Source organism: Aspergillus oryzae, chromosome 1 (genome assembly GCF_000184455.2).
Source record: "Aspergillus oryzae RIB40 DNA, chromosome 1".
Taxonomy (NCBI): Eukaryota; Fungi; Ascomycota; class Eurotiomycetes; order Eurotiales; family Aspergillaceae; genus Aspergillus; species Aspergillus oryzae.
Window position 1 is genome coordinate 5,924,359 of NC_036435.1, and position 25,593 is coordinate 5,949,951.

General features: G+C 48.3%; 9 protein-coding genes across 9 annotated transcripts; 4 read left to right on the forward strand and 5 right to left on the reverse strand.

Moving 5' to 3' along the window:
• Nucleotides 1–1,176: 1,176 nt before the first annotated feature.
• AO090005000188 (uncharacterized protein) lies at nucleotides 1,177–2,992 on the forward strand (the record flags this gene model as incomplete). Its single annotated transcript, XM_001817238.1, has 3 exons — nucleotides 1,177–1,488; nucleotides 1,542–1,939; nucleotides 1,993–2,992. The coding sequence occupies 3 exons, from the start codon at nucleotides 1,177–1,179 to the stop codon at nucleotides 2,990–2,992; spliced, it is 1,710 nt and encodes a 569-aa protein (XP_001817290.1).
• Nucleotides 2,993–3,342: 350 nt separating this feature from the next.
• On the forward strand, nucleotides 3,343–4,083 carry AO090005000187 (uncharacterized protein; the record flags this gene model as incomplete). Its single annotated transcript, XM_001817237.3, has 1 exon — nucleotides 3,343–4,083. One exon carries the CDS (start codon nucleotides 3,343–3,345, stop codon nucleotides 4,081–4,083), a length of 741 nt encoding a protein of 246 aa, XP_001817289.3.
• Nucleotides 4,084–4,358: 275 nt separating this feature from the next.
• Nucleotides 4,359–5,999, reverse strand: AO090005000186 (glycoside hydrolase family 28 protein; the record flags this gene model as incomplete). Its single annotated transcript, XM_023234227.1, has 4 exons — nucleotides 4,359–5,094; nucleotides 5,145–5,290; nucleotides 5,341–5,555; nucleotides 5,990–5,999. The coding sequence occupies 4 exons, from the start codon at nucleotides 5,997–5,999 to the stop codon at nucleotides 4,359–4,361; spliced, it is 1,107 nt and encodes a 368-aa protein (XP_023088847.1).
• A 2,900-nt stretch (nucleotides 6,000–8,899) lies between these two features.
• AO090005000184 (uncharacterized protein) lies at nucleotides 8,900–9,550 on the reverse strand (the record flags this gene model as incomplete). The annotated part of the gene is made up of 1 exon (XM_001817235.3): nucleotides 8,900–9,550. The coding sequence occupies one exon, from the start codon at nucleotides 9,548–9,550 to the stop codon at nucleotides 8,900–8,902; it is 651 nt and encodes a 216-aa protein (XP_001817287.3).
• Nucleotides 9,551–11,915: 2,365 nt separating this feature from the next.
• Nucleotides 11,916–15,291, forward strand: AO090005000183 (putative ubiquitin conjugating enzyme; the record flags this gene model as incomplete). Its single annotated transcript, XM_023234229.1, has 2 exons — nucleotides 11,916–12,117; nucleotides 12,176–15,291. 2 exons carry the CDS (start codon nucleotides 11,916–11,918, stop codon nucleotides 15,289–15,291), a joined length of 3,318 nt encoding a protein of 1,105 aa, XP_023088846.1.
• A 1,633-nt stretch (nucleotides 15,292–16,924) lies between these two features.
• On the forward strand, nucleotides 16,925–17,954 carry AO090005000182 (uncharacterized protein; the record flags this gene model as incomplete). Its single annotated transcript, XM_023234230.1, has 5 exons — nucleotides 16,925–17,112; nucleotides 17,277–17,347; nucleotides 17,411–17,558; nucleotides 17,619–17,700; nucleotides 17,775–17,954. The coding sequence occupies 5 exons, from the start codon at nucleotides 16,925–16,927 to the stop codon at nucleotides 17,952–17,954; spliced, it is 669 nt and encodes a 222-aa protein (XP_023088845.1).
• A 927-nt stretch (nucleotides 17,955–18,881) lies between these two features.
• On the reverse strand, nucleotides 18,882–19,356 carry AO090005000180 (fungal specific transcription factor domain-containing protein; the record flags this gene model as incomplete). Its single annotated transcript, XM_001817232.3, has 2 exons — nucleotides 18,882–19,287; nucleotides 19,343–19,356. 2 exons carry the CDS (start codon nucleotides 19,354–19,356, stop codon nucleotides 18,882–18,884), a joined length of 420 nt encoding a protein of 139 aa, XP_001817284.3.
• A 54-nt stretch (nucleotides 19,357–19,410) lies between these two features.
• AO090005000179 (uncharacterized protein) lies at nucleotides 19,411–20,673 on the reverse strand (the record flags this gene model as incomplete). The annotated part of the gene is made up of 3 exons (XM_001817231.3): nucleotides 19,411–19,620; nucleotides 19,678–20,340; nucleotides 20,395–20,673. The coding sequence occupies 3 exons, from the start codon at nucleotides 20,671–20,673 to the stop codon at nucleotides 19,411–19,413; spliced, it is 1,152 nt and encodes a 383-aa protein (XP_001817283.3).
• A 2,468-nt stretch (nucleotides 20,674–23,141) lies between these two features.
• Nucleotides 23,142–23,834, reverse strand: AO090005000176 (uncharacterized protein; the record flags this gene model as incomplete). Its single annotated transcript, XM_023234231.1, has 2 exons — nucleotides 23,142–23,256; nucleotides 23,512–23,834. The coding sequence occupies 2 exons, from the start codon at nucleotides 23,832–23,834 to the stop codon at nucleotides 23,142–23,144; spliced, it is 438 nt and encodes a 145-aa protein (XP_023088844.1).
• Nucleotides 23,835–25,593: the final 1,759 nt, after the last annotated feature.

Consider the following 25,593-nt stretch of genomic DNA (forward strand, 5'->3'; position numbering starts at 1 on the left):
TGTGTGTGCCGTTTGGGATGATTGATAGAGTTGCAAGACCTCGGATTTCTGTTGAGGCTACTGAGTAAGGACTTCTCTATATGTTGGAATAGACGCGACAAGATATCTTGTACAAGAAACCGAATGAAAAGCAGGATAATTTATGCTGAAGCAGTGCGCATGGACGATTTTATAATACTCCACATCACAGTAGTCTACCGTTACTAGGTCTGTGCTCCCCTGTTGCCCCATGTATCGGCTCCTAATTCCGTTTAGTGCACATTGTCTCTCACGGCATTGGCCCTGAAGATACTTTTACCTTATCATTTTATCTAATCTCCGTAACTTAACGACGGAGCTGGTAAATCCTAGCGCAACAGCTGCCATCCGCTTCATATTACCGCATTCGGTAACTCAGACCGACTCCGAGTTTGATTGGACTTGCTAGTTCACGTCAGTCAATACGACTCATTCCAAGAAATCTCTTACACCATTAGGACTTGTACCATGACCTCCCCTACGGCGGGGAATAAGATCCTCTTATAAGTCGTGTCATCCCTTTCTGAGGAACCCATTCATATTGCCAGTTCTGCATATGATGCTTAACAAGAGAAAAGTAATAAACTTACGAGGTATAACCGATGCTATGGGTCGACCGGCAATGCACCAATTATGGATCCCCTATTCTCTCCAACCTTGCCCCGTAGGACTCCAAAGTGGAGATATGTCTCGTCTGGCCATATGTCATATCTCCGAGGAACGGGAAAAATCCTATCCCCTGTAGTCAAAGGCATTCTAGGTTATGATTAAAGGTATTGATTGCTGCATAGTTCAATCAGTTAGCAACATACACAGTAAGATATATTATATTCAACATGGAAGTCTTGCCTGGTAGCTACGACTGCCGATGACATCTGATATCGGAACGTCAGCACCGTGACTCACGAGCCACACACAAACTTATGTCTATCTCCGCGGGCCTATTGGCGGTATCAATGCATGCCAAGCGTGTGGTATCTTGATGCGTGGATATTGTTCGGCCTGCAAGTATGTGATAGTTACTAACAGCCTTCGGAGCTGACTGATACCCCTCCTCCGGTCTATATTAGCGGGGTCTTGCTCTCTGTTTCCCCTTCCCTGTCATTCACTCTCATGGTCTGTCTGCTAGCAGTCAACAGTTTTAGTCTGGGAACCATCATGGCCGACGAAATACCACATCATGTCAATGATGGTAGGAACTCCGAGAGGAATATGGAAGCACAAAGCGCATTTGCGTCTACTTTGGTAGTAGATGTCGAGAAGTCTCTGCATAGCAAAGGAGCCGATCCCAGCAAGTGTTCCACAAGTTCGAATGGCATATCTGTTAGCACTCCTACGAATCAGGCCGGCAGTAATGCAGTCTACGCTGCCAAAGCACAACTGCTGAATCAGGCGTTGGTGGACATGAAAATGGGCCGATACCAATGGGTACTCTTCATCATCACCAGTGTAGGATGGTTTCTTGACAGTGTAAGCAGACTCCATCGGAAGGATTCGCCTCGTGAAAACTAACCTGTACCTAGTTCTGGATAATGTCATTCGTCGTTATTGCCCCGTCAGCCTCGAATGAAGCCCAGTTCTTCTTCCCCGGAGATAAATCGTCCTATCTGTTCGTCAGTCTGGCCGTCGGCCTAACGGTTGGCGCAACTGCCTGGCCATGGATGTCAGACATCCTGGGCCGTCGGTGGATCTTCACAAGCACAATCGTCCTTATGGGCATGGGAGGACTTGTCGGTGCCGGCATGCCTTCCTTTACCGGTCTCTGTGTCGTCGGCTTCGTGGTAGGCTTTGCTGTCGCAGGTAACCAGCTAGTCGATGCCATCATCCTGATAGAGTCGCTTCCGGCTTCCCATCAATTCTTGGTTACCGTACAAGGGGCGTTCTGGGGCTTGGGCCAGCTAGTCTCAGCCGCGGTTGGATGGTAGGTCACTCAGAGGGCATATCTCAAGAGCATATCTTGCTAATATCTCCAAGGGCGTTCATAGCAGGATATACCTGCGGCACCGGCCTCGACGCAATCAGCACATCACAAGCTCTATCAACCCACTCCTCCCGCGCCGAAGGATCAACACAATCAAGCCAGAGCAGCACATCCTGCCATTACGTTTCCAACAAAGGCTGGCGATACCTATGGTGGACATTCGGTTGCATCACACTGTTCCTCTACCTCTGTCGCTTCGTATTTCCCTTCCGCGAGACACCCAAATACCTCCTCTCCAAGCGCCGCGACGCCGAAGCCGCCCAACTAGTCAACAACATAGCCACATATAGTAAACGCGGTACCTGGCTCAGCGAAACCTCCTTCGCAAGGGTCGACTCAACCATTGACGCCACCGAATCCCGTCGAACTCCACGTCTCCGCTCCCTTATCTTCGCCCTTCAGCCCACCGGCCTCCCCATTCTCTGTCTCCTCTGGGCCCTAACAGGCCTCACATTCCCCCTCCACAAAACCTCCCTCACAGCCTACCTCGCCTCAACCCACAACATCGCCCCCATAACCGCCACAACAGTAACAACCCCCTACCTCTACACCCACTACCTCTACACATCCCTCTGCGCAATCCCCGGCCCCATCATAGCAGGTATGCTCATCCAAACAAAACCCTTCGGCCGCAAACGCACCGGCTCCGCAATCGCCCTTCTCACCGGCTTATTCATGCTCCTTGCCACACTGGCTCGATCAAGAAACGCCCTCTTGGCTTTTGAATGCGTCCTTTCTTTCCTGCAATTTGCGGACTTGGCGGTTTTGACGACGTATACGGTTGAGATCTTTGCGGCGCCAGTTCGGGGCTTTGGGGTCGGTGTTATGGGGTTCTTTTGGGGAGTTTTTGGACTTGTGGCGATGATTGCGAATACTTTTGCTGGGGATGTTGTTGCGGGAGGTGCGGCGGTTTGGTTTTGTGGTGCTGTTTGGGTTGTTATGAGTGGTGCTTGGTTGACGTTGAATGAGACGAGGGGTTTTGCTGCTGCGTAGGTGTTTGGGTATTTTTATTGGTGGGTTGGTTGTGAAGGTTAAGTTGTGTTGTGATCAATGTATAGTGGAAGTAAGTGTTGGGTGTTGGTTATATATATATTCGAGAGGATGTAGCGGTCACGCCATGAGTCGCGGATTCGGGGTTGAGATAATTGCTGACTGAGTCACTGAGTATGGAAAACCATATACCGGGTCTAGAATTATCAAATTGATTAAAATATGAAATGCATAGAGCCCAGAGTACATACCCCAAGCACAGACATACTACTCCGTACAATTGAAACAACGGTCCAACCGCCACTGAAGCGACCCACAACCCAAGATAAAAACCAAACTCTTTCCCCCATCACATGACATCCACCACCACAACCAAGAAACAACCCAAAACACCCAAGATGACCACACAAAACAAGAACCAATACCATGAACTCCCAATAAAACCCCATGGCATACTCTGGCAAGAAGACTTCATAACCCCCACCCACGAAGCGCAACTCATCTCCATCTTCCAAAACCAACTAGAATGGCCCACCCGAAACGGCCGAATATCACTGCACTACGGCTACTCATTCGACTATAAAACCTTCGGCATAGACCCGGACATTCCCTACAAGGAATTCCCGGACTGGCTGCAACCGCTCATCCCAACTACGGAGGGTCGGCCCCCGGAGCAGGTCTGTTTGCAGTACTATCCGCCAGGCAGCGGTATTCCGCCGCATGTAGATGCGCATATGGCGTATGACCAGCTTTATGCGCTGTCGATTGGGGCGCCTATTATGATGCAGTTTCGGCGGGGGGAGGAACGCGTGGATGTGGATTTGGTGCCGAGGTGTATGATGCAGATGACGGGGGAGTCGAGGTTGTTTTGGACTCATGGGATTAAGAAAAGGAAGAATGATATCCTTGCTGATGGGACTGTTAGGCCGAGGGGGGATAGGTGGAGTATTACTTATCGGTGGGTTAGGGAGGGGGAGTGTGAGTGTGGGGATGTCGAGGTTTGTGATGTTGCGCAGAGGAGGATGGGGGTTGAGAAGGAGAAGAGGAGTTTGAAGGAGTTGGCTGCGAAGGAAGATGGTGGGGTGTCTGGTTGAGGTTTTTGGTTCTATGTTGAATAGCATATTATGTTCAATATCGTCGAATGTATTATACCCATAATTATACTGTCCTTGTGATTCATCGAGGCGTGTCTGTTCATGTTGATTATATTGGAACGAAGAGCCCTCCTAGGCAGGCCACAGTTTACTGCATGGACACAACTTCTAGAACACCTGGTTCGTATTTTCAATATTTTCTAAGATCTGCTAAGTCCTCCAGTCTCCAGTTCCACCTGTGGGTTCACAGAATGGTCAAACAATACTGTATGAACCTAAGGGCAACCGGTCGAGGGGTAGTTGCAGCTATCGCCGCTACCGCCAGTGATGCTCACTCCATCAAACACAAAGTTGGAGCAGCTGTCATCTCCACAGAGAATGTAATAATCCTTACCGTCACTCATCGTTCCTGTAACATCTACGAAAGTGACATTGGCAATGGTGACTCCGTTCGTAGGTTCACCGGTAGGACCGCCATTCAAGTAGTCTTGCTGCACATCGATACCGTAGTCGCTAATGTCGGACAAGGTGATGTTCTCGTAGCGAATGTTGTAGACCTCGCCGGTCTCACCCGAGTTAGTCTTGATTCTACAACCGTTCTGGCTGCTGATCACTTGCGAATTGGAGAAGGTGACTCCGTTAACCGTGTTGTCGCTCTTGCCGCCAATAGAGCCGATGCTAAGACCATGACCACCGTAGCAGTACATTCCGTCGACGACGATATCTGTTCCGCTAGTCACCGCGACACAGTCATCCTGGTTGTGCACCCAGGTGTTCTCCAAGGTGAAGTAGCTGCTTTCCTTGATATCGAAGCCGTCGGAATTGTGTGCCGCAGGGTCACCATCGCTCTTGCTGTTGGCGGCATCGCCGGCGGAATTGTTGAGGGTCAGGCCGGAGACAGTAAGGTGCTCGGTGCTTTCAATCTCGAAGCAGTGGACGGGCCAGTTTTGGATGTAGAGGTTCTCGATGCGGGAGTTGTACATGTCCTTCACTACGAAAAAGTGGTCGGGCCTAATGAGGTTAGTAGTGGCTTTTGCTTAGTGGTATTTCTAAAGACTGACTTGTCCGAACCACCATTGGAACCCTGGCCATCCCAATATGCCGCGCCATTGCCGTCAATGACGTGTCCCTCAACACCAGTAATGGTAACGCTGGTCCCAGAGACAACGATAGGATCAAAGTCACTATCAGCGGTGTCTCCGAATGTCTATACTACCAGTTAGTGCTCACTCCCGTCCAAGGGGTATATGAACGCACAGTCTTGCCAGCAAAGATTACAGCAGCGCCAGTCTGCAGGCCTTGGAGGTCGATTGTGCTGGAAGGGGGTGCATAGATGTCGGACAAGAGAATGTTGGAGCAAGACGCGACAGCGGACGAGATTGCAGCGTACTCAGTTACGGTGCAGGTCGTTCCACCGTTACCGGTAAAGGATGAGCTGGCTGTTGGTACAGAAACCGGGGTAGTGACCACTGCTGTGGAAGATGTGGCTGCCTTTGCGACCTTAACAATATGGGCAGTGCTCGTCTTGAAGGTAAAAGACGTAGGGGTAGCAGTTGCTGAAGTAATATAAACAGAGGACTAATCGTATGTGTTAGTCCAGTCCCAAAGCTACTTTGGTGAGATTTTGACTCGACGCCTACCACGCTAGATGGAGTCGCAACAGTAGGAACCGCTGCGGTGCCCAGGCAGCTGCATGCGCTGGATAGATGCTTGGTTTTGTAGTCACAATTGCTGAGCAAGGCCTCCGGTACTCCCGTGGTAGCTGTCACTGTACTTGCAGTGAAGGTGGCACAGAAGCTAGAAGCGGCCGCAGAAGAAACCGAGTAGACTGAGGCGCAGCTATGGCCTGGAGACTTTGGGTTGTCACACCCAAAAACAAGTGGAAGGAACGAAAGAATGAGCGCACTGCGCTTCATGACTGTCAATGGGTAAAGGAAAGACTAAATAATTGATTAAAGATAGTAAGAGAATGTAAAGTGCCTGGATATTCCACAGACCAGGTCCAAAGCAGCATACTTATAGAATCTGACACTGTATTGATACTACTCAACTAATCTTACCTAGGAGCCGTGGTGGATCTCGGTCGATTCATGGTTGATAACGGAAGTTTCAGAAGCTACCAGGGGCTGAGTGCCTCTCTCCCGAGAGGTCCGATGGTTAACTCGAGGCGTTTCCTACCCGATCCACAATATGTTTGCCGGTCTAAGCTGGATAATACGTCCTAATGGGTCGTGCGCAGTCAATGTCTGGGTGGTGGGGGGATTGCGTCGGCTCCGTGCTTTAGCGTGTGGAAATTGCACTACTATTGATGGCCTTTTCCTAACACGGAAAAGAACTTGTCTACTTTGGCATAAACCAAGTGACATATAAATTGCGGACGGAGTGGATTCTTCCTGCAATTGGAGGGCTTTTGCAGTTCGGACTCCTCTATCGCTCAATACGTAGGTCCAATGTTCAACAGCCGAGCTAAGTCGGCAATTTCCACCCGGTCCACAAATCATGAAAGTCCTTGAAATAGCAAGCGAGAAACCATGTGTTTCACCACGGATAACACTGACTCAAGCATGGCCGGGTTAAGCCTTCCATTGGCAAAGCTTGTTTGACCTTGGCAAATTGGACAAGCCCGCCAAGTGACGGAACCCCTCAGGTACGCTGCTAATTTACGTTGGATGGTCTTTTGCTTTGTTTCTCTCCTCATTTTCCTTTTCCCTGTCTGGGTTGATTTTTTATTATCAAGGTAGTTACAATTCTTTAATATCTTTCCTTCGATTTTATGAACGGAATAAAAACGAGACCCGGTGTTTTAGTAGTTTTAGTATTGCTATTCAGTGGAACCACGATACGTCAAGAACAATAAAACTCGGAGAAAGCAGGCTTGGCGACTAGAAAGGAGAACCAAGGAAGACATGGTAACAATTTGAATCAAGGCAGATTATTGAGGAACCCCGAAACCCAGGAGACTTTTGTATGGAATTGTTCTAGGTAAATCGTGATCCATAGCGTAGTGAAAGGCTCTCGATCATGATTGGGTGACTAGCAGCTCATACCAATCAATCAATAACTTCAGCTCGTTCAAGAAAGCTGATAAAGCAAGATTGACCCATAAAGTCTTTGCTCACAAAGTGGACTTGGCTTTGCAAGAAACGACGTTGACCTAGCATGCTTTGGACTTGCGGGATAATATGGCCTCTAGGAAAAGATTGGAGGAAAAACCACATCGCTGCTCTGTATAGAAACGGTCCAATGGTAAATTATGGGCCAATGACTGCTCCGGTCTAAAATTGAAAATGACCTCAACCGTTCAAACGTCGCCTCCAAGGAAGAATGCTGGGGGCTCGAAGCCAAGATTTGACTTCCATGCTACAGGTATGCAGGAGTCACGGGGTAAAAACGAGGCCTGGACTCTCTCAAATGGACCTCGAAGAGTCAAGAAAAAAAGAAAGAAAGAAAGAAAGAAAAATAAAAAAGAAGTTGTCTACATTGTGCTCGCACATACAGCGCAAAACAAAGTATCGTTAGTAATAGGGATTGAGAAAGTTTTTGTCTATCCTTTTAAATAACAAAAGGAAAATCAATCAATGCGCCATTTCCAGCATTCTTCAAGAACGCCGAGCGATGACAATGCCACATACCGTGACGTAGAGAACATTCCACACCTGCCCTCAAGGAATGTGGATCAACTCATTCGGCTATAAATACGTCCAGTGCACTCGAACATGTTCAATAGCATCTCTCAATAAACTACTTCTGAATCTACATAGCCGTTTTCTATTGATCATCATCCTAACTCAAATCTCAATATGAAGCCATCCTCCATTTTCTTCGCGCTCTTCTCCCTGATCACTGTTGCAGTTGCAGATAAAGTATGCACACCAAGCTTCGACTACTGCTCAGATGAGCTTATCAGCAAGAAGGGTAAGTCAAGGGGAATCCTTATGGATGTCCATGAGAAAATACTAACGTAGAATAGGATTCACGGAAGATGACCTCAAATCCGTGCTGAAGGGAACAGAGTTTGAGAAGGAAGACCTGAAGAACATTCTCTTCCATTGCAAGAATCCTGGTATTGTCGGTAGTCCAAAGCTCTGCAGTAGTGGATGCAAAGATTCGGAGCAAGAAGGTAGCCACAGTTGCTAAAGAGCATTTCATGTATCTCACATCTGAAAGTCTTGAAAAGTCTTGTTGTATCGGTACTTTTGTGGGTATTTATTCCATTTAATCATTAGCTGCATTCACCGTCAGAAGTCGTTGATACATGCCCATGGCAAAGTATGGTAGTATCGGAAACGATGATATTGTTATCCCACAAGCCCGAAGGCGACCTGCACCGTATATTCCTTGCGATCAACGGCCATCAAAGCACCGTCCTGCGGAGGCACCTGAGTGTTCTCTCAGCTATCGAACCGACTGTATCGACGGAGGCATTGAATAATGTCCGAAACTGCCCCACTCTTCATTCGAGCTGCGTAGCCATTGAGGTATAGCATTTTCGGGCGAGAGTTGCCACAAAAGGCTCTCACCGAATCGATCGGCGATAAGATAGAAGCGGAATCGCTTCCCCAGTCAAAGTAGAAGCTGCCATCTGGATCCATTGTGGCAACCAAACCATATCATTTATCGCTATATTGTGGAAGAGGAAGATTTCATAAAGTGCTAGGTGTGCTATATCAGCGCCGGCTGACCATAGTAGCTGTCGCCAATGACCTACTTCAAGACTTTACTTAGATGCTCTATAGACTATCCCAATCTCGCCCCTGCCTAGCAGCCCTACATTGCAACCCGTGCAATGTGTGGGCCTCACATAGGTATAACTTCACTACAAGATATTGCGATCAAATAGCAAGGAATCCCAAAACATGTCGGGGTCCTGTCCAATGGCTGATGATGGTTGGATGAGGTTTAACTGGTCTAGCCAGTATGCCTCACTGAAGCTATCGGGTATCATAGAAGGCGCAGGTGCTAATAGATCAAGATATTCCGGTCCACTAGAAGGGGATGGAGGTGACTGGACATCGTTCGCTGGCACACTATTCCGATGACTCAATTCTTGACGGAGACTCTGTAGTTCGAACCGAGGAGATACAACTGAGGATGACGGTGTGGCAGAAGTGTTGGGAGGAGAGTGACAGGCTTCCTTCAACTTTTCATAACATCGCTGAACGATGCCCAATCCTGACCTGGCAATTGGATTGTAGGGTTGTACGTAGGATAGTCGCTCGATTGCTTGCTGCAGAACATGGTAGACGTATTGTCTCGGTTCGTGACCGTGGGGTGGATACGATGCCACGATGATAGATAGTAGGATAGACGCGTCAATAGTATAGAACGCAAGCCCAAACAAGGGGTAGTGATGTTCACTCGTTTGCCCGAAGAATCGCTGCTGTGATTCTAACGTGGCCAGTGTCGCTTCCAATGCAGCCTTTCGGCTTTCTGCACTCGCAAGTATATGTGGTCGATGCAACGTCATTAAAAACAGGTTTGCGGTCATGAAAACCTCTTCACGAAGCTGAGGCAGAAACGAGTATTCTCCGTCCCAGGAAGTATCAGGACTTTTGAATCTAAGATATGGCGGCACACTTTCTAGCAACGATACCACCTGTTCGTGTAATCCTTGGATAATGTTATGATCCTTTAAGTGGGGCCTATCTGCTTTCAAGGCCCTCATCTCATGAAACTTGCAAGCCAACGCGTATCGAAATAAGCCTGCTGATACTGTGGTAGGCCCATTTGGAGATTCACCTGGCTGTACCGTCATTGGAACTGTCTTCGAGGGATCCTTGGGGATGTTACAGTCGATTGGCGGTTTCACATCACAGTCGTCCGGGTGGATGGTTCGTGGGCGGCCAAGGATCATGGCCATGAGACTTGAGATTAGTTAATTAGGAACGTCACATTCGTTCTCCGGTCTTTCTCACCTGTCCCAGACAAACAAGTTCATCCAAACTCGCTTTTTGAATTCATCATACCATATCACGCTCAATGTCTGTTCAATTCTATCGGGGCTTGATTGGTGAATGTCATGTTGCCGGTGTAGAGTAAGCTCCTGTGCTTGTCTTGATTAGGGTAACCATCAGCTATCAATCCGGGAACACAGAGGCGCGAAGTAGACTTACCTGATGGCATTTCCTGCACTATGCCATGCTTCAATACCCCTTCCATAATTCTTGAGCCAAGATGCGCGCAGAAAGTCTGCTAAGACAGCGGTGAGCGCTACACCGTGTCTACCCAACATTGTTACAAGCTCATCCCCTAATTCGCTGTACTTGTATGATGACGAAAGCTCTTTCGATGACAGCTGGGTCAGAGCGAGCGCGTCGGGTGGTAAAAATTGGAGTGAGAGGGCGACTACCTGGAATAGGAGAGCTGGAAAGTATTGTAACTCAATCGATAGCTCTTGGTTACTAAGATAATCAACGGGACGCATTTCGGTGGATTGCCAGCGTGAGAAGAGGTCGTCAAAGTAGAATCTTTCGAGTATAAAGTAATGCCAGTTCACTTCTGCGAAGAATATATCAACTAGTTGTTGTAGTACTGGTTTCGAAGGTAGCTGTGATATCAGCGTGCGAGCATGTGCTTTCAAAACAGGTGAACGGAACGGACGGTTATGAGTAGTTATAATTTGCCGAAACTCGTCCTCATCTTGCAGCACCTATCATCTATTAGCGGCGACACACAGCCATCGAGTTTCATCACTCGAAGACAGACTTCTTTCAATCCCACAAAAGCGTTACTCCCATTAACCAAAGAGTATCCGAGGCCTCCCGAGCCTTCAGCATTGCCGGCTGGAACAACCGGCGCACGATCCTGGCCATGCTCTGGCCCCAACACTCCCGTTAGATCGGCTATCTGGCCAGAACTATGCATGGAATTAGAAAACTACGCTTTGTGGTAGCCATTGACGCAAGAGCACATACTTTTGACGCGCGTTATACACGCATTTCCTGGCGACGTTTCGCGCTAAGCAATTGTTACATGGGAACTTCCGGTCACACTGACGGACATTAGTTTAACAGTGTTAGAGCGTATTGGGAATCAGTCTTTGGTATACCTTTTGTTTCCTGCGATGGCACTCGGAACATGATGTGATGATCCGCTTACGCTTTGACGGTAGACGGGTATCAGTCGCATACATATCGAATACGTATGTGTATATAGTCGGTGCCAAACGTCAATTTACGGCTAGTAGGCAACTGGACACACACGAAGATTTGTCCAGTCGTATTGTGTTTCAGTGCACGTTTCTAGGAAATTCTCTCGTCATGCCATTTCCCAAGTATAGAGTAGCGAGCTGCTGGCAACAACTTAGATTGGGTAATCGCATGGAAATATGTGGTTGGTCCGGGCCGGAGTAATGTTCCGGAAGTGCGTTATGCAGATCCGGTTTGTGCTAAGATTATGTAGCTTAGTAATTTATGCATCCTTTCTTGGCCATGTATCATGTACTATACATACCTTGGACTACTTATAGTAGCACGTGAGCATTACTTGTTACATGCAAGAGCTACTCATAGCATTGTAAGTACCATAATGAGAGAATTATGTTTAGTAGAATTTCCGATGGGTGATTGCACGAGCGAACCGGATACATAAGGTACACAGTAGTGACAAGTACTCCGTAGGAACACTACACGTGGGCGAGGCTGTAACCAGGCAGCAAAGGCGGTGGCTTTCCTGTTTGGGACTCATTGCTTCATTCACAGTCAGTACCAGCCGATGTAATTATTTCCCGTTACCTACCTCACGCTCTCATCATATATTTATTCTTATTCTACTTTCCCCGCAGTCACCCTGTTATCCCAGCCTGCCACTCCCTCTTTTAGCGACCTTAGTGCATGCGCCCCCGCCCCCCCATCGCCGTCACTCCGCTGACCATGCCCCGCAAAGAGTTCCAGAGGGATCTCATTCAAGCCTCAGTGCCAGGGCGATTTCCCCATCTGAAAGGTGTTAGGGCAGGCGAAGAACATGGCTCAGTCCTGTTTACCTACACAGTACCTTTTAGCACTCAGACGATTGATTTTCAGACATCGGTATTAAGTATGAGCCTTTGCCCTTCTCCTCAAACTACCGACTGCTACTAAACTGCACATGGCAGACACTGACGACTATCCCGGTCACCATACATACTTTACATTTGCAGCGAGCGACAACATTCCCGATGATGTGTCCAAGGCTATTGAACGTTTGCAACCGGTCTTTGCGGGGTTAGCAATTGAGCCGTTTCTGAAATGCATCAGCGACAGCATAGATGATGCTCTACTCGGGGTGGATTCTGCGTTGGATCTCCTCCACGAGAATCGCTCTGAAAGTGAAATTTTCTCCGGTGATGATATGGACTTTGATGCTGACTCTGTTGACTCTGACGCCCAATTTACACCGCCGACGGACCAAGCCGAGGTGATGAAGCAAATACGCTCAGACATGAGCGCTGTAAAAAAGGCCGGTTATCGAGTTGCCTTCCTTGGACAACTAACCGGATGTCTCATCATCTCGATCTCCTGTCGAATAGCAAAACTTGGTATTTCCAAAGTCGCCATGCAGGCTTGGAATGTCCGTCCTTCGCAATATCTGGTTCTACTTTTGCGATATCCATTTGGTTACCGCAACCTCGACCAGGTAATTTCCAAGTCCATCCCGAAGACACCGCTAATTCAGATGTACGTCGGTCTTTGTGATTCCTCCAAGCCTAGCTTGGCTGCGGCTACGCAAGCTTTCGTTTCGACAGAGACCGAAATCCCAGGAAATACCCAGAAGGTGGGACCAGATCTGCAGTCATTCTTCATTGGTGACTCATTGCATACACTTCTCAATACACATTTGATAGACTTAGTGCGGCACCGTCTCCAACATGGTTTCACGTGGACCGGTGCCGAGCTTTACTTGAGAAACAATCAAGGCAGGATCCAGGATTCCGAAGAGGTAGCACGCGAGGTGTACTTCGTTCCGGAGGCTTGGAATGACGCGACTCCGCGGTTCCTGCGAGCAGACCATATCTCCGAGGAAAAGTCGCCATTATCCCTTCCTCTAATTGCAATACAATTCATCCTTCGGAGGTTTGTTAAGTGCACCGAGTTCTGCCTCAATTGTTATTGCAAGGTCGATGCGGGTTTCGAGGCACTTATGCCCTATGTCTGCTCAAACAGCCTGTGTCTTTACCAGTACATGAGGCTTGGTATGGGGCCTAGACTGGAGTGGGAGATAATATCCCAGCCGTATGTTGTCGATATGCTTGTCAGTTTTGCCTATGCTCGGGCACTGGCTGGCTACCTGGAAGACTTCCCCTTGGGTCTTGGAATGAATGTCCCTACATATTATGCCACTGAAAACGACCAAATGATTTATCATGGACTGCTCAACAAAGCTACAATGGAGCTCGACGTCCATGAGATGCCAGATTTGAGAGTGGGCGATTGGATTGCGATTGTACCCTGCGGTGCACATATTCGCCATGGCCGGCCCCAGTGGCATTGTCGCGTGCAGGATGCCGATTCCCCGTCGTCTATTCAACTCACACCCCCAATTCGTAGAGAAATACCAAATGAACATGGTATTAATATGGAAGGCAGCGACGAGGTACAATTTGTGCGATACAAAGAATGCTTCGACGACTTACCTGACAGCGCAAAATGTGATGCGATTGTGATGCTTCTAGAAACGCTTCCCGACATCAACTCAATGCGATCATTTATTCTGAGCCACCCTAACGGTAATTCCAAAAGGATGTTGGCGTCGTGGTGCGATAAAATATCTCCAGCTGCTCTTTATGCCCTTAGATGGATTGTTGCATCAAACAGATCGTGCATCAGGTACGAGGACGATCCTGAACACAAATTACCCTACATGAATGGATACGCCCAGTTCAGACTCGCGCAGGGCGCACCAGATAAGGAGCAGCGTTTTGTCAGTGCAGTTAAGTCACTTTCTTCCTCCCATAACGCAGAGTACCCTACGCTATTTGCTTGGCATGGAAGCCCGATATCCAACTGGCATAGCATTCTACGCGAAGGGCTCCACTTCAAGAGAGTCTTGAATGGCCGTAGTTACGGACATGGAGTTTATATGTCGCCACAATTCGGTCATTCAATGACATACGCATCTTCCCAAAATTTGGCTAGAACCTGGCCCAATAGCATTCTGAACATTGACAAAGCCCTGTCGCTGAATGAAGTAGTCAATGCTCCCGAGCAGTTCGTGCACAACGGCAACTACTATGTGGTAGACAAACTGGATTGGATTCAACCAAGGTATCTCATCATTAGACATAAGAGTGCTTCTCCGATGACGGCCGATGCGGGATTGGTGCCATCGATTACCTATACTCAGCACCCTGATTACCAGGCCCTTGGCCCCAATCACCAAGCTCTGACGCTGCCTATCTCTGCTGTTAGCAGTCATTGGAGCCAACGGTATGCGGAAACGACAACGAGAAGTACATGTGAAGGGCAGCTGTCGCATAACGTGGCGCTGGTCTCCGATGATGACCGCGACAGTGTCACCACAATCGCTGACGATGACTGGCTACTCGACGCAGGCGCTATTGCTAGCACTGGTACTCACGACGAGGTAGCGAATGAGGCCTTCCATGATTTGTCTAAAACAGACTTTCGACCCGGAAGCCTGAAGGAGTCAGCTTTGCAGTTACTTGGCCCGCCGAAGTATGCCACAACGTTGGCGACCAAGTCTCTACAGAGGCATCTCCAAGCCACATTGAAAGTGCAAGAACGGGAGCCCTTGCATGCACTGGGCTGGTATATTGATCCAGCCCTCGTCAACAACGTTTACCAGTGGATTGTGCAACTACACAGCTTCGAACCATCCCTGCCGCTGGCCAAGGATCTAAAGGCGGTGGGTTTGACAGCCATTGTCATGGAGTTGCGGTTTCCACCTCAATTCCCCATGTCACCTCCTTTTGTGCGCATTATTCGCCCGCGGTTTTTGCCGTTTAGTCAAGGCGGCGGGGGCCATGTTACGGCTGGAGGGGCGATGTGTATGGAGCTACTGACCAGCTCAGGTTGGTCCCCTGTATCCAGTATTGAAAGTGTCTTGCTGCAAGTTCGCATGGCTCTCACCAGCACGGATCCAGTACCGGCTCGCCTCGAGCAACGGCGTATGCAGGACTACTCTGTTGGTGAGGCTGTGGCTGCATATACGAGAGTGTGTCAATTACATGGGTGGGCAGTTCCCGACGACCTCAGGGAAGTCTCATGGTAGATGCAAAGGACGAACCTAGCATCGTCTCTATCAACCCGTATTACTACATCTCAATTGGGGGACTTTCCTACTTTGGGCATTCCGTGTCTCAGTTTCTTATCCAGTTATGTTTCCTCTGATCTTAAATCGCCCAGACGCCATGGTTCATAACAAAGATATGATTCTCAAATCTAATTTCTTTTAGTCCCAGCTCTGCGATTCGCGTGATTTGAACAATAATATGTCTGATATGCATCACCATCAATCCAGACGATATTAACAAATCAGTATTCATGCTCAGTGTGTCGCCATTGGTATGATATTTAAGGGAAGGATCACAGACCCCAAAGCATATACTTCTCTAAGATCTACTATATACGAGGCAGCGCATAGAGATGTGGTAGAGGATTGTAGTGAAACTACATAACTCTGCAACTACAAAGAGGGCAAATACAGTCAATACAGGGCCTGAGCTTGAAGGGTAGGGATACTCCTTGGTAGGCCCCGTAGGCAATCTACTATACCATCGATTTTGTCTACGAAACAGAGCTTGTCAAGCGGTTCCGCAAAATCGAGCTGGCCACAGAAGCAACCGGGGAAGACACTGGTTAAACCATCACGCGATAACCTAGGCTGAAGTCTCAACTACATGGTACTACGTAGTGAGTAAAGAAGTTCGACGTATGTATAAGCACATTTCAGATATATATTACTACGTTGGGCAGCCGTCTGGCTATATGTCCTTTTGATTTCGGTTTGGCTCTACGCCGTTTCCCGTGTATATCTGTATAATATAGGCTCTGGGGGGTTCAGGCGCATGGGGCACAGATTCTCTTGCACTGGCGGAGCCCCTGGATAGCTAGATATTCAATATTCAGCTCCAATAGGTTAATGAATTTTGATCGATTAACTTTAGGAAGTGTGAAAGACGCAGATTAGACGGCCTTACAGATCAGCACCTGAAGTCATCTAGGCGCGGTGACATATACTAGACGAAGAAATCAAGAAAGGGGGACAGAACAGGGCCATGAGTGCATAACGATGGCTAATTCAAGTATGAAGTGCTGTGATGCACGTTCCGGTTAGATTGAAGATTTTTATTCATTGTATCTCGCCTATCCATGGGCTTTATGGCTTGAGGCATTCCGGACTAACCGGAGAGGCGTTTGCATAGTTAGACATTCAATAGTTAGGCTCCAACAATTTTAGAGAATTTCTTTAATTGAATGACCTGGATGAATTATTGGGAAAACTTTAATCATGATCGTAGCTCCATAGGCAGAGGTATAGAAAACCCCTGATCTATAGTCTACTTGCTCTCCCTTATTCAGAATGCCCTATAACTCAGTATGGGTGATTTCTCGTTGAGAATAATGGCAACAGAGATTCATGATTGTATCCAGCCATTCTAGATGCAGTGTAGGGATGCTTGGTATAAAAAGCAGATTGATAATAAGCATCCTACATATTCAATTTTGACCATAGCTGCGTGGTATTGGATGGCACTATGATCCATCTATGATGCTGCGTTGACGCGCTCACCACCGGCTTATGTATAGGCCTTCCCCCCTTCTTTTTCTAGATTTCCCCCTCATCCTCTATCCTTAGCCTCTGAGCTTGTATATCACGGAAATCAATTTGTACGAGCATCAAAATGGCAAACTCTACTATCCACTTCCAAGCTTCCCTCTTTCCTCACTATACTGATTTTCTGGCCCACGTCACAGGGCAGATCAGAGACTCCCAGTGCAATCTCTTCCTAGTATACAAGGGTATACAAAACACTTGGATACAAGATGCCTGGGATTACATCGAGGATAACCATGAAGGCAGAGCCGTGAGGTAAGTTGAACAACCCCATCCTCTGATGGGTAGGTAGTCCATTATCCACTTACTCCCTCCACTCTATTCAGAAAGTCCTACAACACAGTCACCGGCGATTTCTCATTGAAAATCATGCCAACATGGGTCCATAACTGTATTCAACCTTGGCAAATGGAGTGTAGTTCTGCTTGGCGTGAAAACGGATTGATAACACCCGAAGACTTTCGTGAGCTTCACACGTACGCAGGAACAAGTATGATCACTGTGTCCACTCCCTCCAACGAGGCGAAGGCTGATAAGTTATCTTGATCTATAGCTCTGGATTTCAATCAGGGGCCATATAGGGGATCAAAGAAGGATCCTGATCTTTTCACGCTCCCGACGACCTGCCTGTTCCCTTGCCTGGCTATGGAAAGCGGGTGGTCAGAGGATCTCACAGAAATGGAGAACGATGTGGACATGTTGTTAGTTGGAGGTAACGGGGCCATAAAGACCGTTTTTATAATTGAATGGCGCAAACACAGCGATAATTACCACGTTAGTGGGGTTGTCAAGGTCTATAAACTGGACGAGAATGGTATGCCAGTACACGAGGGACCAGATCAGGTGGGTGCTTTTCGACTCCCGCTAATACCAAATATTCTTCAGGTTGGCGTGGTGTCAGGACTAAGTAGATATAGGTGATTTTTCCGAAACCTGCGGATAGCCAAAACCAGGTTATTGGTGTCGCGCGAGGCGACATCGTTGGGCGGACCCGGTTCCAGGATCGTAACCCTTTTGACACCTTGGAGTATCCTTTGGATATTCTGCGAGAAATTGCCACTATTGCGTTGGATCGTATGGGACTTGTGCCAGCTTGATGGCCACAATATTACTCGATATTGAGGTATTTGGTGGCGATCTTCTTTTATGGAGCTTTTCGTGTTTTCTTCTCTTTTCTGTGCGTTTGACAGCAGAGTTATTCACGAATTGCAGCCCACACTCACACCCTTGAATACGTTCGAGTTCCACACCAAACAAGGAGGCTGGGATGCGGATTGGAGTGGAATTCGAGCTGATCCTCCAACATCGTACCAAAGTGAAGTCTGATATCATAGGCCTGAAGTCATTTGCTGACTATCTTGTGTGTTCTTTGTATAAGTTATACCTCTGATAGAAGCTTGGGATCACCATGGATTTCTTAGTTGCAAACTGTGGCTATATTCCGTATCTGATACTCTTCTGATATATATCGGCTTTCTTCTCTATGTAACAAAAGTATGGATGCATAGGATGGTACTTTGACGCATCGCTCGCAGACATGCAAGTAATATTAAACACAATGAACTTGAGTCACCGCCCTCTCTAGGTTTTGTACCATCCACTAATACTATATATCTCAAATTGTTGCCAGTCTCTGCTTGACATTCGAGTCTATTTGGTGTTTGTGACGCCGGTTGGCTATACAATGGATGCAGGAGGCGCACAAAGTGCGAGACTCGGCTCAACCTCAGCCTCCTTTGGACCGTAGTCGGGGGTGTGAGAAAGTTATTCTCTCAAGGCAGAGTATCCGCTAGGGGTTATCCTCCAGATGACTCTCTGAATCATCCAGTACCTCCCTTGTCGTCTCCGGATCAACCTCGACGACCTTCAGGATATCTCCCGCGCTCCAGGCTCGGCATCATTACGCCTTTTACAATCCGGCGATTAATTAGACGTATACTTTGAAGGTGCCATGAAAGGCGATCAGCCGTCCGCCGTAGGCGAAAGAGTAACTCAGGAATATATCGCAGAAGAGACAGCGACATTCAGCGCAGTCCGACCTCTTGATACATATTCACCATCTGCTGTCTCACCATCTTTGCCAGCGGCCAGGACTTGCCCAGCATATTCAGACCCCCGATGCTCAATTGTATTCGTGCCTTGAGCGACTCGACCTTGTCAGGGGTCGACATGATCAGGCACGCTGCCGTGTGTACAATAACACACATTGCGAGGGCACATGTAAAGAAAGGAGTCCTGGACTTGATTGTACTCGGCAGAGTGACGAGGTTGGATAACATATCCGCCGCACGCAGGAACTTTTGCGAATGCAGGTCCAGCTCTGTAGGCGGCGGGTTGTTGTTGCAAATTCGGAGCCGGGTGCACCACGTGCGAGCGTGGAAAGAAGCAAAGCGCATACTCGAACGAGGGTGGTGAAGATATATAAGTGCTCTGGTAGTCTCGGTCAGCCTTGTGCTTTGGGAAGGGTATCCCAAACGAGCCTTACAGGTAGGTGATCATCTCTGCTTGGAAGAGCATTTCATCGATACTCGAGTTGTCGAGAGAGGTGCTATCCTAAGATGAAGGTATTTGCATGAGCGACGAGACAAGAGTGGCGTCAACTGTCTCAACCCGGGCCTCGAGATCAATATCCAGTGAGCGGTTCACTTCCATGACCAGCCCGAGGTTCTGCGCAGCTTCAATTCGGTAAGTGAAGGAGGAGCTGCATTGGTCTAGGGACCAGCTTTGTTTGAGGTCGTCCAATGTTCGTGTAGTTGGCGTGATCTTCCGAATGTCAGTCATTCTCACTAGTGCTTATTCAGGAATTAAGGGAGATCATACCTCACTGGCAGAATTATACAGTTCCTCAGCGCAAGGCAATCGCACATCCGCCTTATGGGAAAACAGACGATACGAGCTTTGGTCTCGCATAGCTGCCAACAGCCCGTCTACAACATATAGTTCCCAGAACGTCCTCCGCCAGCTTTCGGCGAGCACCGAACTACCTTCAGAGTTTACGAGAGCAAAACTGGTCCGGTTCATTCCCAGCTCCAGGGCGAGATCAATCGCCATTTGGATCTTTAGGTACGCGTTCTCTTCTTGGCCGTGGGCATGCTCGATGACCGCAAGTAACAACAGTCCTTGAACTTTGAACCCGTCCCGCGGGGTGACATCGGATAGAACCGTATACGCTGCCGGCCGGAATTCTTCCTTGAATCTTGCTTCGGGGTAGTAATGTGCGCCAATGTAACGCATAATCCCTGTGATATAGGTGGGTATTCGGTGGCGAAGAGGAGAATGAAGTACCTTTCTCGGTATCAAGAAAGGGTGTGACCGGTGGAAGTTTTGATAGTATAACTGCACCATTGGATCATAAGCTATCTCAGGGGTAATCGTGGTGACAGGCTCTGGCTCGTGCCAGGTGGCTGTGGTTGTATCATCCTGGAGGCAAGGAATGTCCCATACTGGCGGCGTTTCGAGCCCTTGAAGAAGTACCGGATCTGCCTGTTCTTGTCAGTCCAGTCATCCCTTGACCCAATGCCCGGTTTGGGAGCTCACCTCCAAGTCTGTTGCGAGAGTGGTGGCATTCAGCCAGGTAGCAAAATCGTCTGCAGTCAACATTTGTTCGTGGAACCGCTGGGGGGATTGATTAGTCGGTTTTGTACGCAATCCTCGCCTCGACCGAACATAACGACATTCTAAATTGGTGGATTGGCAGCGAGTACAGGCTGGTAGCAGGGCATCGCACTTTAAATGGCGGCGGCGACAGGATACACAAGCTAAGGAAGAGGGCTGCCGGGATGAGGGTGGCTTGGACGGGGTGGTAGGGTCCTGCATTGTCTGTGGCCCAGACAAAGGAAGGTCACACAAAGCGGGGAGACAAAGGATTAAGTTGAGTCTAGCTCCAGATGATCGAAGGTTCCATTGCTTGTTGTATGTATCTCATATCTATAAACATCAATAGTAGATTCGGCTGTGGTTTACCGTACCGAACTATGCGGTTAGTCCGGTGGTCCCCGTCCCCATTCGTCGATCCCGAGATCCCCGAGTCGGCGACCAACCAGTTCGGCGACAACAAGTTCCACTTCACACTGGATCCCGTTCTTCATAAAGTATTCGCGTTCGCTGCTCCCTTGCTTCCTGTTGATTTGACCCTGACTCGTGTCCATCGGGACTACGAAAATATCTCAAGGGGAGGAGTCCCCGTCCGGGGAATTACGTCACCGCCGTGATCAACCCATATGAGCATACAATATAACAAATCTCCCCGAACCAGACTCTGAAACGGATTTCATATCCTTCGGCTTCCTTCCTCCGCAATTTGTCGGCATCCAATATGCATCTGCAAATCCTTCAACTCCCCGACCTTCTTGGCCTCGTCACATGTCCCGGATCTGGTGGTGACCCGGATCGGATCTCGCTGTCACAGTCTGATATCTCCGACCCTGGAGAGCTCACGTGAGCGGGCTTGCCGACTTCATCAGAGCCAAAATGGCGACGGGAGGCACGTGAGCCCGCCCCGGTGTTGCAGAGAGCACACCATATGGCTGAACCAGGATATCGGGGTGACCGGTGCCATTTCCCAGCAGCAGGGAGATAACAATCCGAAGGATACACTGCAGAGTGCATACATGGTGCAGACTGAAGAATCACAATACGAGCTAAGCCCAAAAGGCTATTCTGCGGTGTTTGGATCGAATCATAACGCATCCACTTCAAGGAGGGACCGGGATTTGCTTTATGCACAGAGAGAGTGGTTCCATCTAGTGGAAAGGGGCGAACCGTCCGTGCGAGGCATGATGACTGTGCAATCAATTCTGCATGGTAAACCTGATAAGTGACAGACAAATTAAAGGACGCCACATTTAACTCGGTGACGCATGTAAAACGCCGTCCACACGGTCGGCGACCTTTAACCACTCTTCCGGGTTTCAATTATTCCAATCAGCATGGCAACATACCAGGGGTGGTGGCATGATGACAATTTGTCACTTTCGCTTGGGATTCGGGGGTGGGGGCAAAAGTGGATGGATCGCCCGGGGGCTGAGAAGTGTTGTGATAGGCGAAGGCGTGTTCCCGACTTTGGTCCCCGAATGAATGCCAAGTCATATCCACTCGTTTCACTTCGGACACGAACCTCATCCCCACCAGCACTAGACCTTGAACAGTTATCACTCGTCCTGTCATGTCTGAAGTACTCAGTCTCGACTCGGTTGCTCGTCTTGCGTGGCTCGCAACTCAAGGACAGAATTCAACCCTGACCAACGCAGCATACGCGAACCCTACGCGTACTACTGGGCTTGTTGAACTTGGTTTGTGTCATAGACCCGACAACACAATCGCCGCTGTTACTGTCATACATGTCTGGGCCAAATCGCGTCTAAAACCTTCGTGAAAGACCCTCTCGGGCGCAAGCATCAACAAAGCCAACCACACATTGTCATAGACTCAATGGACCACGCCGCCGGTTCCTTGAGCAACCATGAATCACGGGCGTACTCTCCAGGAATACACGCAGAAGCCCTAGGGTCACTCAGCCCCATGCACCAGCGATTTGAGAGAGCAACCGCGTTCACATGTTCATATCCCATAGTCTCCTAGACCCTAAACCCCGTCACAGACACAGTCGCCTGAGGCTCTCAGCCCGTGTGGAACGCCTTGAGAACCTTCTGCGGCGACACATCTTGTATAGAGTTGCACACGCCTGCCACACAAAGAAAGGAGTTGCTATTCTTGTGCAATTGAAGGTGGTCTCGAACGATATTGTAAGTGACACAGCCATGATTCTTTGTCCGCGTCGGTTGGACAAGTCTGGCTTCGGTGTAATTCGTGCCACGGCGGTAGGCGAAGGCGCGTCATGCGCGCTCAGATATCCAAAAGGCGAACACGACCTCCGCAAAATGTCTGGGCTGTTTTGAGCGTAAAGTATTGGAATCCCGTTCTTGCCTGGCTTGCTGTAAGATGAAGTCAACTTGGAAGCAGTACCATCCTTACGTCCGCTTATAGGTAGCCTTTTTTCATGAGGGTCATTCTTACGTATAACTAGAGTCTATACTTACAGAACATAAATCAGATGCAACCTTGCTAGGAGATATCTGCCTTGAGGGGAAATTTTAGTTTTTCGGAGGCAAATTACGTCGCAGAGCATTCAATATCACTTTCAGCGTCTAGAGCAAGTCTGGGTTACTTTCATCGGTTCATCATATAAGAGACAATATCATAAGAATATCTACAACATCATACACTATCCTATCTACTCCCTCCTCTCGCCCTAGACATCGTACTCCCTAAGCCCACATACCTCATCAAGCAAACCGCACAACATAAGGACAAGGTTTCTCCCCAAACTTCGCGATACTGTTCTCCTGGACCTTATTCACGCGGTCATTAGGAGCATTCCACATGCGATCCCCAGAGTCCCTATCACGATTAGCATCCCCCTTTTAACCCCAATGATATCCTCAGAGAAAGAAGAAAAACCTACATCATCAACCCAACATGATGAATACTCTCCCTATCCGCACAATCACACTCTCCACCGAAGAAAACAGCATCGCCCGCTCTCCGCTGCTCATACGGATATTTCCTAAACACTCATTAGCCCTATCCACCCTTCTGGCACTCATACCAAGCCACGCCAACCAAAACAAAGAAAAGAAAGAAAAGAAAACATACTTATACTTCAACTCCTTCTCCTCCGCGCAATACATATCAGACGTCACACGCAAACCCTCCGAGAACAAATCCCGGCCTGTGACCTGACACACAGCCCAACACACGAGTCCCGAGCAGTCATACCCGATATCGCCGTATTGGTAGGGCGGTTGGTCGTGTGTAGGACCTTTGCAGGATCCGCCGCCCCAGGCGTAGGGCGTTCCTGCTGCTGTGAGGGCCTTGTCGAGGATTTTCTGGCCGGTGGTGCTGTTTGCGGTGTTGGGGGTGAGGGCGTTGGTTGTTGCCAGGGTGGTTAGGAGGGTGGTGAGGAGGGTGAGGTTCATTTTGTTGGTTCGTTTCTTGATTATCGTGATTTTCTTGTTGGAATGGTCGTCTTGGATTTGGGATGTCTGAGTAGAGTTGTGATATTGGATGAGTTGAGCTGGAGAATGATATGACGGATCTATATATCTAACGGTGTTCATGTGAAATGTCAATCATATCCATTTTTATATCGTTGCCTCTTCCATTGTAACGCCGTGTTGGTTATCAGATCTGCAATGAGCCTTATTCTGAGACGGAATACGAGCCTGAGGCGACGATCATACATGACTGCATCTGGCTCCTTTCTTCCTCAACCAGAATCATCAAGGTTGGATTGCACTAGAAACAATATAGATGCTTATCCTGGGACTATCCAATAGTCCATACATTTATAATCCAATTGTATACCAACTGTATGAAGGGGTGTACAAACTGACAATCTCATCGACGTGAGATGAAAGGACTGAAGAACACGAGAAGTGGAGGGCCAAGAATGCACATCACTTTGCAGGCTCCAGAATGTCTATCATAATAGGTAATATTTACGTTGATCGTTGCTTGGAACAAACCTACCGTACTAGACAAATCTGACCCCGATGTATCATCGTGAATTTTTATATCACGACGGGTACTATATTCTTCTGCTAGCAATTGGCTGACGTCACTAAAGCGAGTGACAATATATATTGGTTGGAGCTTACGTTTAACATAAGCGACATATATTCCTACACTGTTTGACAAGTTTGGTATAAATATATTCTTATCTCGTAGATACTAATGTAGCATCTCTCAAACCGAAGACTTGAACATCGTTCACGTGCCCTGATTACTTAGCCCCGTCGCGTGACGAATTCCGTATTCGGTTCGTGGCAATTTGGCGACTCGGTGTAGGTTTAGCGTCGAGGGCTGGATTCTATTGGTTTATGTTGGTTATTGGCTTGTATGGAATGTATGGTATGGTAAAAGATGGTCTACTTCCTTTGAGATCTCGAATACGCTTGAATATAGCTCTCATGTCCACTCGCAAGTATTCTACTCCATTGGCGTTCATGTTGTGAGGGCTGTTCTTCTCTTGCTCCCTGAAAAAAAAAAAAAAAAAAAAAAGGACAACACCCACATCCACGGTCTGTCCCAGACAAGACCCCGGATCAACAGACCTTCCTGTAAGGAGATTGAGTACCGATGGTTCCCTGGGGTCACGAGTGACATTAAATTTCCCAACGAGCACTCCTCTCAGATATATCAGATGTGGCAAAAATGCTTGTTGAGCGGCTTCGTCAACCATATGCAGCTAACCCCCCTTGCATAAATATCCTCGGCTCCCATTCGATTAGAGACACAAAAGACATTCGCCACCAATACAAATGCCTTGCTGCATGTCGGTACTGTTAGGTACCAACCTTGCAGGAACCGGTTATTTGGGATGCAACCCACATTTGGCAGGTTGATCCCCCATCATGGATACTTATCCCTTGGCGTTATTGGTCCTCTCTTGGTGAATACACATAAGCGAACTTCCTTGCTCTGGATGCTAGGTATGAACAGGTCGGTTTTAGATTGCCCCTTGCCTTTCTTAGATTCGTCTTTTAGAAAGCTTTGGTATGAGGTCGTGTGCTAGATTCTTTGGGCTGCTTTTCTCGCCGAAATCGAGTGTCTCGGTAGCACGTTTAAACTCTGTGTTAGATGCAAAGGGTGTGAGGGATGTGGCTTGTTGGGGCCAATGGTATCTTGACAAGCGTGTATTGGCCGTTTTGCCCGAGCCCTTGTGCTTGAATATTG